The 14,268-nt window shown below is 32.3% G+C and overlaps 1 protein-coding gene across 1 annotated transcript; it reads right to left on the bottom strand.

The window, feature by feature from the left end:
• Positions 1–356: 356 nt before the first annotated feature.
• LOC106707410 (NAD kinase 2, mitochondrial) lies at positions 357–13,803 on the bottom strand. Its single transcript, XM_045682507.1, has 12 exons — positions 13,483–13,803; positions 8,417–8,558; positions 7,527–7,691; positions 6,125–6,226; positions 5,918–6,026; positions 4,818–4,927; positions 3,990–4,110; positions 3,664–3,797; positions 2,797–2,936; positions 2,039–2,164; positions 802–967; positions 357–372 (listed from the first exon to the last, which is right to left on the bottom strand). Exons 1-11 carry the CDS (start codon positions 13,529–13,531, stop codon positions 849–851), a joined length of 1,317 nt encoding a protein of 438 aa, XP_045538463.1. The 5' UTR covers positions 13,532–13,803; the 3' UTR covers positions 357–372; positions 802–848.
• Positions 13,804–14,268: the final 465 nt, after the last annotated feature.

The following is a 14,268-nucleotide window of genomic DNA, read 5'->3' as shown; positions in this document are numbered from 1 at the left end:
AATATGAGAATGGTTTAAATTATTTAATTTTTTTTTTTTTTAATTAACCAACACCTTTAAATATTATTAAAAGATTCCTGGAATATAAAATTCTTTGTGACACTAACTTAAATATAAAAGAAGGCGCAATTTGAAAGTTATCTGTGGGCGTGACAGTGCCCCCGCCGAGACAGATACGAACTATTTCCTTAAAACTACTCAGGGCACATTATTTATCACATATAATAAATCAGCATCTTACATAAGAATATAAACAAATACAAAGTTCACACATAATCCGCCATTTTGCTTTTGTCACTGGCACCATAATGACGAGATATTTCTATAATGTTGCCACTCTTTATTTTTTTCCAGTCCAGTCTCCAAGTTAACCTTGAATTAAAACGTTACATCTGTTATTTATATTTAATTATTCGTATTTATTGATGTGAAACATCTATAGGATCACTTGTAAACCGAATTGTTGGCGTGGCGACGCTTGCCGTGGCGACGGGTCGCCAAGCTATACTGAGGTATACATATATATATATATATATATTGTTTTAATAATATTATATTTTATGCATATTACTTGTACACACACGATGTTTCACATCTGCCAGGCGTCCCATGACGGCTCACAAGTTTTTTTATAATACTTAATAAATTATTTGTAACAAAAATTTTAAAGAAATATTTTTTTAAATCGCTAGAATGACGTTTAAAAACTTTGACAGGTGACAGATGACAGCCCACTTTTGGCGCTAGCGTCACCTACTTAGAGCTTTCAATTTTCCCAAAATATTTAAAAGGTAAACTCACCTGAGTTAATTAAGCCTTCAATTTGAATATATTTTTTTATATTGTATTCAGTAGGGCAATGTGTCGTCCATGTGTACGGTCATCAGCGAGTCTTCGGGGTGCACAGAGAGCGCAGCTTGAGTACCATCGTTGAAAGGGAACGACACGCTGCCGTCTATCACCAAACCTGACAACACACTGCTTGTTTTTATTTATACTAGCTGTCGTCCACGACTCTGTCTGCGCGGCATTAAAAAAAAAACTTTGTAAATTTTCAGATTATGTTCTACATCTGTGCCAAATTTCATCAAGATCCGTTGAGCCGTTTTGGAAATTCCTTCAAACATCCATCCATCTAAACATTCGCATTTATAATATTAGTAAGAAGTAAGATATTAATAGAGGTAGATGGCAGCAACAACAATATCTGTTGCATGTATTGGTTGGATCAACAGGTGAAATACCACAACCACGCGGAAGACAGGCGGAAGAAATTCCGCATTTCGTCTGATTAGTGGAGTGTAATTTTAGTTCTCTTTCCCTTCCCACCTTTTCCTTATAAGGAAAGGATAGGAAGAGAAACGCAATTTGACGGAGACTTCTATTTCGTTCCAACTTAAACGCGCATATGGAAATTCCTGACAGTTATTTTTAATTCTATTTTTATTTAGAATCCTGACCATCGCTACTAAAGCAAAGGTCAACGCTACAATGGCGAAAATCAAATAAGCACAAAATACCACTGTTTATAGCCTGTCCATGTAAAGAGGTCAGAGTCAGTCTACACCGACTCTCTCAGTGATTCTCAAAGTGGGCGATAACGCCCCTTTAAAGGCGCTTAAAACATAGAGGGGGCGTTAAGGGGCCCAGAAAAAATGAGGGGGCGTTGATGTGGGTTAGGGGGGCGATGTATAATTTGTAATTTCTTTTACTTTAAATAGTATTTCCATATACGCAATCAAGTTGTACCAAGTTTCTGCTAAAGCTGTTTCTGACAGAGGAACATGATCGATGATAGTTAAAAAAATTAGAGCAATTTTACCTTAATTACAATGCACCAGAAATTATTTCGACTTACTGGTAAAAATTTCTAGTTTCGAATGTAAGTTTAAACATCAGAATCGACTAATATAACTAAATTAATTAAAATATAAAAATGGGGAGATGTTGAAAAATAATTGATTTTCAAATAGGGCGGTAAAATCACTGCTCTAGTCTATGGGTGATATGAAATGTGTCATGAAGTGTGTGTGTTTACCAGCGTCAGTGCAGTGAGAGCGCACGCGCACGGCGGCGGCGCGGTCGCGCACCCGCAGCCCGCGCGGCACGGGCCACTCCTCAAACGTTATGTACTCGCGCACTGAGTACGCCAACTGATCTGAATCTGTACAACAAACGAAACATACATAAAAAACCTGCATCGTACAAAAAAACTGAAATTAATAAAAAAAACTGAATCTGAGTTATTTTGTTACCAAAAGATATTTTTAATAATTATTTCTCATAATTAATTGAAAACTATAAATTTAGTAGTTAGCGTTGGTTTCTGAGACCAAAATATCTGTATAAAATATATCTTTGACTAAACAGAGATAACATGTTTTTTTTATATTACAAGGTGGCAAACGAGCAAGCGGCCATATGAATTCGTCGAAATGGCGAAGCGACCGCTACCCATAGACATTCACAATTGCAGACGCGTTGCTTACCCCCAATCGACGAAAGAGACGCACAAAAAGAGAATATTTAACCTTCCTATGCATCTCCTCCATTAAATCCACCTCCCCTTACCATCCTTTCCTTATAAGAAAAGGGTAGGAAGGGAAAGAGGACTAAAATTAATCTTCCTTTAAACGAGGATTCCGGTCTCAGAAACCCACAGTTAGTGTCTTAAATACTTTTCGTTAATTGTTATTGACAAGGATTTACAATTCGATTTAATTATGACTGTAATAAGAAATAGTTACCGAATTAATACCTTGATAAATGTTTAAAAAATACATGTAAAAAACAAACCCGGTGCAAACATCAACTTCTGGTTGTATCTCTCTGCGACCTCCCTCGCACGTTCCACACTCGTCTCCAACTTTACATCAAACTCTTCACCCAATATCTTCATCAGTTCGAGCACCGAATGCGTCCTCAAGCAGTTGATGCTAACAAAATAAATTATACAAATCAATTCTCATAAGGTTTATAGAAAATGAAAACAGCCTAAGAACCAAAATAAAAGCACAGATTAATCCGTTCAAATCATCGTTGTGTGATATTTCTGTAAGTAATAAGGAAAAAACTGTCGCACTCAGTTATTACATGTTACCTAAACTGACCCTTAGTTTAGATATCTTACACGAAATGTACACTAGAGGGCGTCCTTAATGATTGGCGCAAATTAACGATTCTGAAAGACATAAAATGTACATTATATCGGATTTAAATGAAAACTTTAAACCATTACCAAACTACAATTTTCACTTAAACTTGTAAATTACAAATCATCTCTGACTAGCTGTCGCCCGCGACTTCGTCTGTGAGAGATTAAAAAAACTTAATAATCTATGTATTCTTCCAGACTATGCTCTACATCAATGCTGAAATTAATCAAAATCTACAGCCGTTCTAGAGATACCTATTAACAAACATCCATCCATCCAAACATTCGAATTTAAAATATATATTAGTAAGATAAATTATACTTTTTATCACATAACTATATAGCATTAATAACCCTTATTTTACCTTCACTTTATCTTACAATTAAAAAAAAATACAATAAATATGGCCGTCATTAATGAAATTTTACTTGTATAAACTTCTTGGATTTAATTAACGTTTTCTATGAAAACGAAGTATAATTTATTTACGTACAACATTAAAATATACCTAAAATGCCATGACGTGCTGCCTGTACCCGTTGTAACGCACAAGCCGGAGCTCTTAGTGTGTGTCCATTGACCATTGTCGATCTGCAACCGCAGCAGCGAAACTCGCGACGTCACACTCTCTCCTATGAACACCTACGTGAGAGAGAAAGAGATGACTATATTGAAATCAACTTGCCATATATGAAAGAACAAAATTAGTCAAATGAACTCCTTTTTGTGAAATAAGAGTTTGCTTATCTGAAATAATTATTATTAAAAAAATGACATAAAAAATCAAGAAACATGAAACAGTAAAAAGTATGAAAAAATAATCTTTATTTTCACCTCATTGAGCGCTAAGAAGGGTAACACTTTAGTGGATAAAGTGGGACTATTGGCAGTTGTGACGTCATGCTCCTTTGTTTGTGCGTCTTGATTTTCGTGGATGTTCGACATCGGCGGGTATCTACAACACGACAAATAATAATAATATAATCTTTCCTCATAAAAAAAACAGTTACATATAAATAGAGAGATCTATTGTATAATTCTATGGTCGCAACTAAGACAGATACATTTCTTTTAGTTCTTGGACTACTCAATGGTTCCCTTTATTTAAAATACAAGGTGGCAAACGAACAAGCGACCACCTGAATTCGCCAAAATGATCAAGCGACCGCTACCCATAGACATCTGCAATTGCAGATGCATTACCTACCTTTAATCAACGCAGATGACGCACAAAAATTAAATATTTCCCTCCCTATGCATCTCCTCCTCCATCAAATCCACTTCCCCTTCTTATAAGGAAAGGATGGGAAGGGAAAGAAGTCTAAAATTAGGGTCACTTTTAATAGGTTTATACTTTTCTACATCAAATATGTGGTCAATTATAATTCAAGCTATTATAGTATCTTGCAAATTGAACTCAGGAAAATAAAAATAAAAAAGTTTTTATTTATAGTTCATTTCAATTGAATTAATAAATTACATTTACACATAGCACTGGCTGACAATGTAATTTATTGTCTATGAATTTATTAAGGAAATTTTTATTGTTTATGATACAAACATATCTGTTTTTAATAATTTATTTCAGCTTTATAAATGTAAAATTATTTACATAGTTCTAAATATATTTATAGAATAAAGTATCTTGTTATGTAAACTGACCTGCAGTAGTGTAAGGTGTGGAGGTCTACAGGTGTGATGGTGTCCAGGACCTTGGCCTCACAGGTGATGGTTGTACGTATCCTGGACCGGCGCATCCATCTAAACCTGCCCTAAACACATACAACTTCTATATTATTTGAAAATTTTTATATACATATTTTTATCTATATATATAAAAGAAAGTCGTGTTAGTTACACTATTTATAACTCGAGAACGGCTAAATCGATTTGTCTGAAAATTGGTGGGCAGGTAGCTTAGAACCAGGAAACGGACATAGGATAATTTTTACCCCGTTTTCTATTATTATTCCGCGCGGACGGAGTCGCGGGTAAAAGGTAGTATTTATTAAATCAAGGAGCTTTTTAAAGGACTCATGATAACAACCACGCAACAATACCACGTGTAAGATATTTTTCCACTCGCGTCATAATATCGTGACAATTTAAAAACGCTAGCGTGTTTTCATTATGTTATATTTTTAAATTCACTAAAAAACTAGCTGTCGCCTGCGACTCCGACCGCGCGGAATAAAAAAAACTTAATTAGTAGCCTACGTGTACTTCCAGACTATGTTCTACATCTCTGAAAAATTTCAGCAAGATCCGTTTATACAACTAATAATTCTCATTATTTTTTTTTTGATAATCATAACAATTTTACTATTATAATCTTACTAATATTATAAATGCGAATGTTTAGATGGATGGATGGATGGATGGATATTTGTTAGATCATCCAGAACGGCTTAACGGATCTCGCTGAAATTTGGCATAAATGTTATATCTAATATATAAAATTCTCGTGTCACGGGGTGCGAACTTGAACTCCTCCGAAACGGCTTGACCGATTCTCATGAAATTTTGTGAGCATATTCAGTAGGTCTGAGAATCGGCCAAAATCTATTTTTCATACCCCCCCCCATTTAGTTTTTTTTTTAACTGCGCGCAGACTGAGTTGCGGGCGACAGCTAGTATAATATATATATATATAATGGCATAGTCTGGAAGAAGAGATAAGATTTTTTATTAATTTCGCGCAGACGGAGTCGCGGGCGACAGCAAGTATTTCATATAAGTTCGAAGTTATTTGAATTACTTACCTCTTTCAATGCATGCAGCGCACCTTTGACGTCATTAGAGCACCAGGTGGGTAGGCAGAGACGACCCACCGACTTGTGAGGAAAACTGTTGAAGCCAATCACTGGCTTGCTGAAAACGATACACGGAATAAGAACGTGCCAACCCATCTGACGTTTCAAGAGTTTCATTTTAATATATACATAAATAATTCAATTTGTAAATCTCACTTGGCATCTCTAACTCTGGATGCAGCCAGCAGGAAGGTGCCATCTCCTCCACAAGGCACGACCACATCGCACCAGTTAATTAACTCGTCGTTGTATGTCAACCTGTTGATTAAAGTTGGACTTTAAAACCTCTGCCTTATAAACGTTAGCAATTTTTAAACTGTACTGTACTGTACTGTACTGTACTGTATTGTGCTGTATTGTACTAAGATGTGCCGTGTTGTGTTGTGCTGCGTTGTTTTGTTGTGTTACGTACGTTAAATTTTTACTTGGATTGAGATAAATTAACGAGTGATGCAGTAACTGAATTAAATGAACAAGAACATTTGAAAATGTTTATAAGAAGCCTTAAATATGTATTTCATTAACAAGCTACAAGATAACGTGGGATGTTGGTATGTATGGATTAAAATATCATGTAATAATTACAAGATAAGGAATTTTAAAATATAGTTTTCTCATACATTTATTTTTGTACTGTTTTCTTTTGACGATCATATGATTCTAGAAACATGTGGTTTTTACGCTTATCAGCTATTATTCGTATACATATATTTGTATATACCAATGTTTTGCAAACTTTTTTCATTAGACTGTATGACATTTCAACCTCAAATATAAATAGAATCGAATAAAGTTGAAAACAAATTTAATCTGTCAGATATGATTCAACGGGGGGCTTGAAAGCAAACACGCTAAGAACAGATAACCTTGGAAAGATAGTTTTATCAAAACAACCTTATAAGTATTTAAAAATGACTTTCAGAGAGAAATTTTATCACTGCTTAAGGTCCACGAAACTATTATGAGACTCCTGACGGTCAAATGAGAGCAAGAAAACATAGACAGCAAATAATATATTAATAAAAAATGGAAACTTAAAATTTATTACATACTAGCTGTCGCCCGCGACTCCGTCCGCCCGCATAAAAAAAAAACTTAATTAGGAGCCTCTGTGTTTTTCCAGACTATGCCCTACATCTATCTATACCAAATTTCATCGAGATCCGTTGAGCCGTTTTGGCGATACCTTTAAAAAAACATCTATCCATCCATCCATCTTAACATTCGCATTTATAATATTAGTAAGATTTAAACGACTTTTAACTTTCGTCGAACTTCAAAATAAAGATTATTACTGCCTGCAATTTACAAGTCTTGAAAATATTACTACACTCTGATAGGTGTTACAAAATTAAACACTATTTTCCATTGTCTCTCATGACCTGTACAGTTATACCAATATAGATTAGAAATAAAACTCTATTTTTGAAAAATCGCTCGAAAAAATAGACCCTACCAACTTTTTTCGATTTGAGAATTATGACGTCACAATATGGCAGAGGTTCATAGACAATCTTATTTAAAAATCCATAGAATAACAAACAGAATGTATAATTACCTGCTGGCCATTTCAACTTGATGACCCATTTCCCGCAATCGTTTCGCGACATTCTCTTCGAATGCTTTCTGTTCCTTATGGTTAGCCAGCATTGAGTCGAAATCTGAGCCTCGCATTCTGAGTACTGTCTCCAATTCACTGTCAGATATATAATCATGACTATGCCTGTAACAAAGAATAAGCAGCGTTAAAACTACCAAATTTGTATAAGATATTATAATCTGAAGAACAAATCAATTCTAATCGGATAATTTGAACTACGCCTTAGTATCATGGCCACACAGTACCTACTTCTTTCGGCACAAATTCCTAAAGATACAAGACCAATAGAGATGCATTGGAAGGATTATAAAATAACCTTAACGAGCCTCTAATAGCCTAAATAAAGTGTATTGTCCTACAACAAATTACGTTATTGCAATAATAGTGATCGGTGATAAAAATATTCGATAAGATATTGCTGGATTAATATTTATTATCATGAAAGGCACTTTCAATTTTAGAGACGTAATTATGTGTTTTTATTTAATCAGCTGATGTTATTTTTCATGCAATTTTTAATGCGTATTTTTTTAATTAAATATTTTGCATCCTAGACATAAATATTATTGAGGATTATATAAATGTAGTAAATAAGGAAAATTATATACAATAATAGAAAATTATGTTTATAAAATACATGCATGTAATGCGTTAATATATGGACTGGTAATTACATAATCTGTATTTATGTTTTATTTCTTTGACCTAATAATGTCGATTGGGAATTCCCATAGTAAATTTTTATCATACTATATCCTGTTATAGAACACGAGAAACTCTTTAAAGACACTCTTTAATAAAGTCTTAATTTTTTTATTTGTTGTAAAAGTTGCCTTATTTACTTATACCTTTCGTATTCGTATCGTGTGACCTTGGAAACTATAAGGCACTTGTCCATCTTGAGTCGTGTGTTACCATCTTTGGAGCCGTGACGTCTTGTAGACGCACCCGGCAGCAACCGTTCGCTTAACTCTTTATTCTGTCGGAGACCTGAAAAAAAAGAACAGTTTATAATTGTACATAAACTCCCAATAATATTAATATATCATTCAATTTAAAAAGTAGGATCTTCGGTCGTTATGTTTTGGATAAACAGGTTGCTGGAACACCCTTTCAAAAATATATTAATAATAACTCTATATATGTTTGTATCAGTATTGAAATAACTAAGTTATAAATAACTAAGTTATATTTGGATCATTGAACTACCTATTCTAATAATAAGTAGATAATTATGTTGATGAAATTATAACATATAATAGAAGCACAAAAACCTAACAGTAACCAAGGTTGACGTAGTATCGATAACAGCTGGTATCCGAGACGCTCTCTACTCGGGTATACAAAAAAAAATGATATCAAATTGAAAAAGTATCAGCTAAATAATTTGTAAAATGCTTATGTGTTAGTTAATCCAATATATTTGATGCGCATATTTATTTCTCGAACTATTGCGTAATAAAATGATAATGATAATAAGAAATGGGTCAACCGCGAGAAAAAATACATTTTCTAGATTAATCTACGCAGTGATAAATTATGTTTATTTTATCACATTCGTATTTTTATAACGTTGGTATAATAAGATAGACTTAAAGTCATTGATAATAGCCAATTTGAAGGTAAAATGCCAATACATTTACTGTAAAAAAATGTAGTAAAACACTGTATTTTTTTTTACACTACGAAAGTCAAATACTTGTGGAGGTATCTGTTGGTTTCATTTGTTTAACTTTAATTATTACTTCTTGGGTTATTCAATTCATCTCCCTAGCCTTATACCACTCACGTGGGGTCGGCACACAAGGTGCTATAAACCTTAAAGTATTCGCTTAATTTTTTTCTTCAGTCATTCGATTATTGTTCGTTTAAATCTTTTTTACAATATGTACAAACTGCGTACCATTATAGAATGCATAACAGTACTATTAATGTTATCTAATAATAGGATAAACAAAGGAAATTACTACAAAATGAAATAAAGAAAACTTCTGTATCATGCATATTAGTTATATAAATCACGCGACTAACATTACATATTGAAAAGCGTCAATAACATATGCTAAAAACACGTGCAAAATTATATTATCAAATTGTCTATTAAATTATCCATGTTCTATTTTATAAGTTCATTATCAAATCATTCTAGTTATTACATAACATATTGATAACGTCATTCGCAATATTAATTATTTTTATTTGAAATAGGTTTAACATTGAATTGATAATATTATTTCGGCTAATCATTTGAAAAGTTTTAGAATAATCTTACTTCTTACTAATATTATAAATACGAATGTTTGGATGGATGGATGTTTGTTTGAAGGTATCTCCGGAATGGCTCAACGGATCTTGATGAAATTTGGCATAGATGTAGAACATAGTTTGAAAGTACACATAGACCCCAATCCTTCAAGGCATAGTAAAAATAGGGCATCGTAGACATCTCGCTCGGGGCAATAGTAGTGCTGACACTGACATTGTAAATAGTGACACAAGTGAACTAAACATAGAAGTTTATTTTGTAAATATAGGAAGTCTTGAACTACATATGACGTAAACATTATCAATTAGATAACAGAACCACGTTCAAGTATATCATTCATAATTAACTATTATCTAAAGTTCGAGCAATTGTAAAATGGCAAAGAATTCACGAATCATAGATATGTAAAAACAACGCAACAAGCGTGTTCTGATAATATAAAGCACCAATGACCCAATGGCATGTGAATATTATTACACAAGATAGTGGCAACATGTAGAATTTTTCCACTGATTACAATCCAAATAAAGACTTGTCCGGTAAAAAGTAGTTCTCAGATCGTCCACAGGGCAGAGTGTATCTTGTAAATAATGCAATACCACAATCATGTGGAAATTTATTGACAAATATTGACTCATAGTAAATGTGACAATAGATACAGTTAAGCAAACACTATAATAAATATTACTTTATTTTTATAGCATGCATTAGCTATGGAAACCAGTATCCTTAAAAACTCTAGGGTTCCCACTGCTGAAACACTTGTAAGAAAACATAGTGTTATCCCTTTCATGCTGTTTAAAATAAAAAGAGAACAATATTTTTATGTACTAGTGTGTTGGAAGTAAAAAGCCACAGTCAAGGAGATGGTACAATGTGAATGAAAGAGCAATAAACGGAAAACAGGAGAATAATAAATCAGATAGTTAGTTAGTTAATCACTATTTGATTAGATAACATAGTAAATTTGTATAACACTAATTATTTGTTTGATAGGTTAAAGGAACAGATCTATTCAACGGAAACAAGACTTAACTGGTTACCCACGAGTAAGGCAACATTGTCAATAATTATGTATCTATCATTAAAAATTACATATTGATATGAAATTTAAATAAAGAAGTGTCGGTGGTTCCGGGGTTAAACACTTGACTTGCAATCTGCAGGTCCTGGGTTTGAATCCTGCCACTTACCAATGTTATTTTCGATTTACATATGAACATTTATCCAACATTCATGGTGAAGAAAAACTTAATAATACTAATACTACTAATAAAACTAATATCTGAGAAGAAATTCAATGATATGTGTGAAGTCAACCAACTCGCACTGGGCCAGCGAGGGTGACTATGCCCTAGTCACCCCTAACTCGGGGTAGGTTCCGAGCCCCTGAGTGGAGACATACAGTGAGCTGATGATGATGAAATTTAAATCATGATTATTTGAATTGTATATCAAATCAAATTGTATACTTTATTGAACTAGTCACCCTATGAAGTTGCACTGCTTGTGGAACCATTTTTATACAAAAATCTTTAGAGTTTGTTCAGAAATACAGTTATACGATTGTATTAAGTTTGAAGTGTATAAGTACTGGTAAATGTAGTGAAAGGCAAAACTAGATTAGATTAATTAGTAAGTTTTATGGAATGCTTATAAAATTCGGATCATTTGGTTTTAATAAAGTACAAAGATTAATGTCAATTGTCGTAATCTTTTTTAAAAATTATCAATGTATTACTACTTTATATTTATATGTCAACATTTCAAAACATGAAAGTCAAGTTAAAAATTAGTACTTAGATAAGATAATCAAAAATATGGTGCCTAATATTCAGAAAAACATTCATATTACATACTAGCTTTCGCCCGCAACTTCTTCAGTGCAAGAAAAATAAAAAGTGACCTTATCTATATCATGTGGACATAGCTACCTACCCATTAAAATCCTATCAAAATCAGTGTGGAGATTACACAAAACAAATGCGACTATGTGATCAAAGAAAAAGAAATCAACAGCCAATTATTTTAAAAATTATTTTTTCGTTGTTAGCAATGCAAAAATAGCAAGAGTACAAAATATGTTTTTTTTTTTTTATATTACATACAGACACTCTATTTTATTATATATACAGATAAAGAATGTTTATTGTGTAGTGTTATTGCAGTTTATATCTGATAAATATAAGTGTAATGTCATTGAAAATAATATTTGTCATAGACTTGTTTACATTTAATAACTTGCAATAATATGTTCTGCTATGTCTAGCATAATTTTAATACCAAGCACAGTGAGTAATAATCTATAATTAATATAAGCAATTATCTATTTCTGGTACTAAATACTAGTATGGCAACATTACTGTATTCAAAGGGAAAAAACATGGACAAGATAATTATATTAATTGATATCAGTTGCTCATGACTTTATCCGATCAGAATTTTAAAAAAAAACTAGTAATAATGTTAGTCTATGTCACCCAGGCAGTATAACTACCCAACAGTGAAAGAATTTTTCAAAATCAGTTCAGTAGTTTAGAGCCTATTCAATGCCAACAAACAATCAAATCTTCCCTCTTTATTATATTAAAGATAGAGAGAAAAAACAATTATAACCACACATAGAACATAAAACATAAATCCACAAACTTGATAGAAAAGTGCAGCAAAAGTTATTAGTTAATTGATCTTATAATTTTAAATCAACAGTCAAAGAGATGGCAGCAAATGTAGTTTGAGAGTAGAGTGAAAAAGAACGAGAGACAAGACTTAAAATTTTTCATTTATCTCATACTAGCTTTTACCCGCGACTCCGTCCGTGCGGAATAAAAAATAGAAAATGGGGTAAAAATTATCCCATGTCCGTTTCCTGGTTCTAAGCTACCTGCCCACCAATTTTCAGTCAAATCGATTCAGCCGTTCTTGAGTTATAAATAGTGTAACTAACACGACTTTCTTTTATATATATAGATAATGTCATAGAAAGATGAAATATGAATGTTTTCTTACAAGGTCAATTAAAATCATGCCAATGTCTTCTATCTATTATCATTGTGGGGTCAACAGAACATGTTTATACTATCAACTAACAATACAATCAATTTTCACTGTTGAAACAACATTTTCTTCTTTAAAAATAATCTTTTTCGTAAATAATTAATTTTTCCTTTCATGTGTTAAAAATTACAATAACACTTAATTGAAACCAGTTGTATTTATTCTTCATAAAAAATAAAAGTTTAAGTAAAGTTCAGTATAAACAAGTTCGCTTTTTTATTGTTCCAGTCAATTTACTTGACATTCTGAATATATAAACTAACAATAAGCTATTTATTCAGGAAATGCACTGAAGGCCGTGAGAATGAAAACATTTATTCATTGATATGAACTTGGTAATACATAAATGTCATATCTATTTCATTTAAGTATAATAATTTTCCCAATGTTTTTAATTCTTTATATAGGTGTAAAAGTAGATAAACATAAATACACAAACTTTTTTGATATTTAATGTTTTACTAAGTTTACCAAAACTTTTTATTTTATCAATTTATTATTAAAATACTTTTGAAATATTGTAATTTAGAGTTCAAAATATTAATGTTTTTATAATCATTAAACAATTAATGTAATGTTATTAATACTCACGGCGTAGTCCTTTTGCTATTGACACAGAAAAGTTATTTAATACTGACATTATACACAATTTTAAAGTCGATTATAAGTCCACAAAAATTCCTTTGCTCTCTTATCACTAAAAAAAGATGTGTGCTATCGTCGACGATTCCAAACGCACTGGAGCTGAAGTCAATACAGTATTTATCAACAACAGAAGGCGTGACGATTTCATGCACAACCTTATATTCGATGTATAATTAATAATGATAACGTATCTATAAAAGATGTAAAGTTTACATATGAATGTACTCGGTCGCGAACTTTCAATAATTTGTGCCAATTTCAATTTTGATCAAATTGTGTCAATTTGATTAAAGAGAAAGACAAGTAATGTCATTACCACAGATTATATTATTTTTAGAAATTTCTTTACAGTAATTTATCTATGGTATATAATGAGCTTTCTTTGTGAAACGTGGTCGTTCTAATTTTATCCGCATGGCGCTAGTGTGTCGAGCCAAATTTTAAAAATAATCTGCGGAATCAAACCAAATGCTTTACCACCTTTACCACCAGCATCGGTCCAGACTTCTTGAACTTTTTTATAAATCAAACATCATCTTCTTAATTAGAAAAGGTAAAATAAAAGTCGAATAAACTGGATATTTATAATATTCATGTTATAAAACAGCCAAACCGCGGTACAAGCAATAATAAATAACAAATTCAACAACCACTTTTCACTCACTTTATTTACAAACGATTATTTGTAGTTAAGAAAATATCGGATTTGTCGCAGTTTTCCGTCCAATACCA

The sequence above is a fragment of the Papilio machaon genome, chromosome 19, assembly GCF_912999745.1.
Source record: "Papilio machaon chromosome 19, ilPapMach1.1, whole genome shotgun sequence".
NCBI lineage: Eukaryota > Metazoa > Arthropoda > Insecta > Lepidoptera > Papilionidae > Papilio > Papilio machaon.
The sequence above is the reverse complement of the archived record's forward strand: the minus strand, read 5'-3'. Positions and strand labels throughout refer to the sequence as shown.

Bases quoted from the DNA above. Each gene is read 5' to 3' on its own strand.
- LOC106707410 (XM_045682507.1), bottom strand. From the start codon at position 13,531: ATGTCAGTATTAAATAACTTTTCTGTGTCAATAGCAAAAGGACTACGC. The intron at 8,559-13,482 runs GTGAGTATTAAT...CTTTTTTTTCAG, and splicing joins AATAGCAAAAGGACTACGCC to GTCTCCGACAGAATAAAGAG. The intron at 6,027-6,124 runs GTGAGATTTACA...TATCGTTTTCAG, and splicing joins TCCAGAGTTAGAGATGCCAA to CAAGCCAGTGATTGGCTTCA.